At 38.2% G+C, this 4,904-nt stretch overlaps 1 protein-coding gene across 1 annotated transcript; it reads right to left on the reverse strand.

The window, feature by feature from the left end:
• Positions 1-2,728: 2,728 nt before the first annotated feature.
• LOC106755465 (uncharacterized mitochondrial protein AtMg00810-like) lies at positions 2,729-3,889 on the reverse strand. Its single transcript, XM_014637626.1, has 2 exons — positions 3,346-3,889; positions 2,729-3,225 (listed from the first exon to the last, which is right to left on the reverse strand). Exons 1-2 carry the CDS (start codon positions 3,887-3,889, stop codon positions 2,729-2,731), a joined length of 1,041 nt encoding a protein of 346 aa, XP_014493112.1.
• Positions 3,890-4,904: the final 1,015 nt, after the last annotated feature.

Genomic DNA, 4,904 nt, shown 5'->3' on the forward strand with positions numbered 1-4,904 from the left:
GTATATAAGAATTCTTCTTTATGCATTAATGTTAACGTCCCTCACTAAATCACTTAAACTCGATCCCTCGGTAAATAAGCCTGTCCCTAATTACCAGTTCATACAATTCCTAGCCTTCTTGGTAAAAAGATATGAAGATTAAGAGGTTAAGACAACTAAGACTCATACTCTTATCCCTAAGAAATATAACCCTTAGGAGTAATTTAACAAGGACCTGAATTGAAAGGAACCTCCCAGCACTCATGCAACTCACAGATAATGCTATCGTATAAGCAAGAATATAACAGATGAATTACTCTAACAATTAATGAAAAAGCATATGAAATTAAGAATCAATTCAAATACATGAGAGTTTACAAGGGTACATCATTCTCCAACAACAAGTAGAAATTAGTTCCCCATAGACATGGGGAAACTCTGTGAATAATGGAAGAAAGAAAAAGAGAATGGAAGACTAAGAATTGGCTAAGAGTGTATTGTTATGCTCTTCTCTGCCAGGGATGCAAAACCTAGAGCCCCAGGGTCCTTCAAATAGTGTCAAAAGTGCTCTAGAATGAGGCCCGGTCCAAAAGAATCAAATCAGAGCAGAAACAAGGCCCGATCCACGTGAATTCACGCTAAAGTGTCGCAAGGAGCTCGCCCAAGCATGAATTGAGAGTCATGTTGGGCTTGGGTGTCAAACTTGGACGCCTAGGCTTCGAGGCAATACCGCCCGGGTGTCGAGGTCCGGGCGACGAGGCGTACGTCGATTTTCTACGCTTCAGCTGCGCTCCTGGTCGCCTGGGCTGCGGGTTTTCCCTCCTTCTGGTGCCTTTTTGACCCCTTCTGAGCTTCTTCTTCTTGGTCTTGGATCTCTTCTTCCAATATTACTTCAATCTCTGTCAAAACAAAGGGAATTAGTGATAAAATCAAGGAAATCAACATTAACTCTCTTGGTCACACAATTTATTCAAAAAGGATGAGTCCAAGCAAGTTTCTAAGTGAAAAAGGGTGCTTTTTGGCTCAAAATCATGTCATAAATAACGGTGTTTTAGACCTATCACTTGCCCGAGGAAGTTCTTTGGAAGATGATGGGAAGTAGCACCGTGTACTTACCTGGGGAAGCTCTCTAGAAGAGTGATGTGGAGTGGCACTGTGTACTTGCCTAAGGAAGCTCTTTGGGAGAGTGTTGAAAAGTGACACTTAACGCTAAGCTACATACGATAACTATATTATTGATTAAACCTCTTAGGTAGAGACTACACGACAATTATTTTGTTGAATGATATGATAGTAATTGATATTTAATTATATTTATTAAAAGATTGAGTGAATGCGAGTTATGATGTGTTGTTATCATATATTTGTAATTCTTAAGTACAATGTTTCCTTTAAGGTAATTAACTCTTGTTTGTTTGTATTTGTGCGATGATCATATAACTTATATTGTTACACGAGAACGAGAACAAATGTTGTTTCATATAAAGTTGGAAATGTGTAAAGAGGAAAGGCGTGCTAGGAAAGTCTTTGGGAATTTGTGAAATGTATTTGAAACGATGTTGTTTAAAATTGTAAATTTTCAATCATTATTTATATTTCTTTGAAATAATGTTTTCCTAATTATATCAGAGATTATATTTCTTAAAAGTAAATGAATATTTTATAAATTATTACTGACATTCTGAAAGGGATTTTACACTCTTTTAAGACTCTGTTATGGGAGGCAAGAAATTATTCAACATAAGATGAAATTATTTGAATTTTTAAGACTCTTTTAAGGGAGGCAAGAAATTATTCAACATAGGATGAAATTCTTTGAACTGGTTTATGCTAATGTGAATAGAATGGACATGTAAGTGATAATCTAGATTCAAGATACCCGGTAGGTTTACTTCTAAGAGGACAGGGTCATGTAACCAAATTTATTGTTTTTGCAGTTTTTTCTCCAAAACTAAAGCCATATACATGCTCGAGTTGTTGGTGATTAAAAAAAGAATAACTATTTCATATTATTTGTTCACATGAAAAAAAAGTTATAATAAAAGAAACCTCCTCTTGTTATTATAAAAATTGGACTTAAACATTAAAAGTATACTTGAGTATATTATTTTTTTCCTTAGAAAATATATTACTAATGATACCAAATATATATACTCTTAGTTCAGTAACAAGTCTCTTAAATTTTATAAATAGAGGAAAAACAACATGATTCACCTATCCATAGGCCAGTGAGACCAAAAAGTTAACCTTTTTAAAGAGAAATGGGCCAAACCAAAGCAATCAAGCCCAACACCGTATAAACCAAAATACAATGCCCCAACGGACAAAACCCAAAGCACCCTTTCGTCGGAAGCTTCCTTCGTCAGATGGTAGGTGGGTGACGTGACAATTAGATGAGAACGAGAGAGGAGAAAAGCTCGGGGTCTTCCATGGGAGTTGTGTAGGAGAGAGAGGTGCGTCCTTCACTGAGCAGAGAAGCAAATGGAGGGTGGAAGAGAAGAAGAAGAAAACGGAGAACAGAGGTAAACACTAAAAGAACTCGTCTTGCTTTTGAGAAAATAATTTCGTATTGCTCTGTGTTGAATGTGTTACATTATTCGAAGAAAAGAAAAGAAAAGGAACTCTATTTATAGAGTTCGAGACAGTAAAAAAAGGAAAAACTATGAAAAACTAACTACTAACAGAAAAGGGGTGTGATTACCGTATGTAGACAGTAATCCCCCGAACAATAACTTCCAATAGCCTCCCCTCAAGCTGTGTGGTCGATGGTCACCAGTCCAAGCTTGCTAACAATAGATCGGAACCTAACACGGTGAGGAAACTTGGTAAAAATGTCCGCGAGCTGCTCATCTGAACGAATGGGAAGAAGATGAAGAAGATTAGCTTGTATTTTTTCCCGAACAACGTGACAGTCAAGCTCTATATCCTTTGTCCATTCATGAAAGCTCTGGTTATCAGCTATATGTCTCGCAGACTTGTTATCACAATATAGAGCTGGAGTTCCAGCTTCCTGAACCTTTAGATCGTCAAGAAGGTACTGGATCCATTGTATCTCGCAGGTAGTAGCTACGAGTGCTCTGTATTCTGCCTCTGTAGAAGATCTTGAAGCAGTGTTTTGCTTCTTTGATTTCCATGACATAAGTGATGATCCAATGAAGATGCAAAAACCCGTAGTAGATCTCCTAGTATTGGGACAAGTAGCCCAATCTGAATCGCTAAAGGCCTTTACATGCACGGGAGAATCAACTGAAAAGAACAATCATTCTGAGGGTTTAGATTTAATGTACCTAAGAACATGTTGAACAACCCGATAATGGTAGTCAGTGGGAGATTGCATAAATTGACTTAATAAATTGATAGAAAAACACAAATCAGGTGTAGTGTTTGTGAGATAAAGCAACTTCCCTATTAGTTTGCGATAGGAGGTTGGATCTTTCAAATAGTTGTCAGCTTTGTATAAAGAGTTCATATCACTTAAAAAGGGGGTCAAACTAGGTTTGCAGCCCAGCATCCCTGTTTCTTCAAGGATGTCTAAAGCATATTTCCTCTGAGAGAGATGAATTCCTTTCTTTGACCTTGCTACTTCCAGTCCTAGGAAATATTTTAGTTTTCCTAGGTCTTTTACCTGAAACCTGTTGTGCAAAAGACTTTTAATACGATTGATTTCCGTCATAGAATTCCCTGCTAGTATAATATCGTCAACATAAACTAGGAGAGCTGTAAGTCCAGTGGGTGTCTCTTTGGTGAAGAGAGAATGATCACTCTTTGATTGTGTGTAGCTAATAGAAGCGAGGAAGGTGGATAGCTTCTCAAACCATTGCCTACTAGCTTGCTTTAGGCCATACAGGGATTTAGTAAGTCTGCAGACTTGACCTTCTTTATGAACTTCAAGTCCTGGAGGTGGCTCCATGTAGACTTCCTCATTTAGGTCACCATGTAGGAAAGCATCATTCACATCTAACTGTTCTAGAAACTAGTTTTTAGTGGCTACCACTGCAATAAGTAATCTGACTGTAGTCAGCTTTGCAATAGGGGAAAAGGTGTCCAAATAGTTTATTCCTTCTTGTTGAGTGTATCCTTTAGCTACAAGGCGAGATTTATGCCTTTCTATAGTACAATCAGCCTTATATTTAATTTTATACACCCATCTGCATCCAATGGTTGTCTTTCCTTTTGGAAGTTGCGTTAAAAACCATGTGTTGTCCTGTAAGGCCTTTATCTCCTTTGCATTGCCTCTGCCCATTCACTAATATCTTTAGCTTCATTATATGAGCGAGGCTCACTATTAGTAGCAATTGCCATTGTGTACTTTAAATGCCTTTCTGCCAAGGAATCTGATGGAAGCGACTCCAATCTTCAAGAAGGAGTGGCTCCTCGATCCAGAACGACGCAGTGGAATGGAAAATTGTGAAGATGATATGATGCACGCGAAGTGTTCGATAGAATGTGTGAGTGTGTTTGGGTGATTTTGGAAGTAGAGTTTTCTAGCTCAAAGGGCTTTCCTAGGGGGAAAGAAGCTAGAGGATGCAAAGCTAAAGCTAGCAAAGTTTGAACTTGAAGAAGAACGACCGAAATTCAGCAGCATCTCATTACTATCATTCAAGTTAATATTTACACATGAGGAAGCTCTCTTTTATAGAATAAGAGAGGCTATGAATCTTGCTAGGGAAGCTACTAAGATTTATAAAGCATGTGCAGCAGAAGCTTTGATCCATGTGTGTTTCAATTCCCATGAGAAACTCATTTATCACGTGGAAAGCATGGAGAATGTGCTGCAACAAGGGGAAGCCACGGCTGGCTGTTTTGCACATGGAAAATGTGGAAAACGTGGCAGGTGGATTGTAGAAAACATGCTTCAAATCAGCTACATGGTTGGCTGCACAATGCACTCCTACTTGCTTCCTTTGTGCTTCCTTGATTGGCAA

This window comes from Vigna radiata, unplaced genomic scaffold, assembly GCF_000741045.1.
Source record: "Vigna radiata var. radiata cultivar VC1973A unplaced genomic scaffold, Vradiata_ver6 scaffold_412, whole genome shotgun sequence".
Taxonomy (NCBI): domain Eukaryota; kingdom Viridiplantae; phylum Streptophyta; class Magnoliopsida; order Fabales; family Fabaceae; genus Vigna; species Vigna radiata.

What these genes read in the sequence shown, in the direction of transcription:
- LOC106755465 (XM_014637626.1), bottom strand. Translation starts at nt 3,889, where the DNA reads ATGGAGCCACCTCCAGGACTTGAAGTTCATAAAGAAGGTCAAGTCTGC. An exon ending in AAACACTACACCTGATTTGT is followed by an intron (nt 3,226 to 3,345) that starts GTTTTTCTATCA and finishes TGTTCTTTTCAG; the next exon opens with TTGATTCTCCCGTGCATGTA.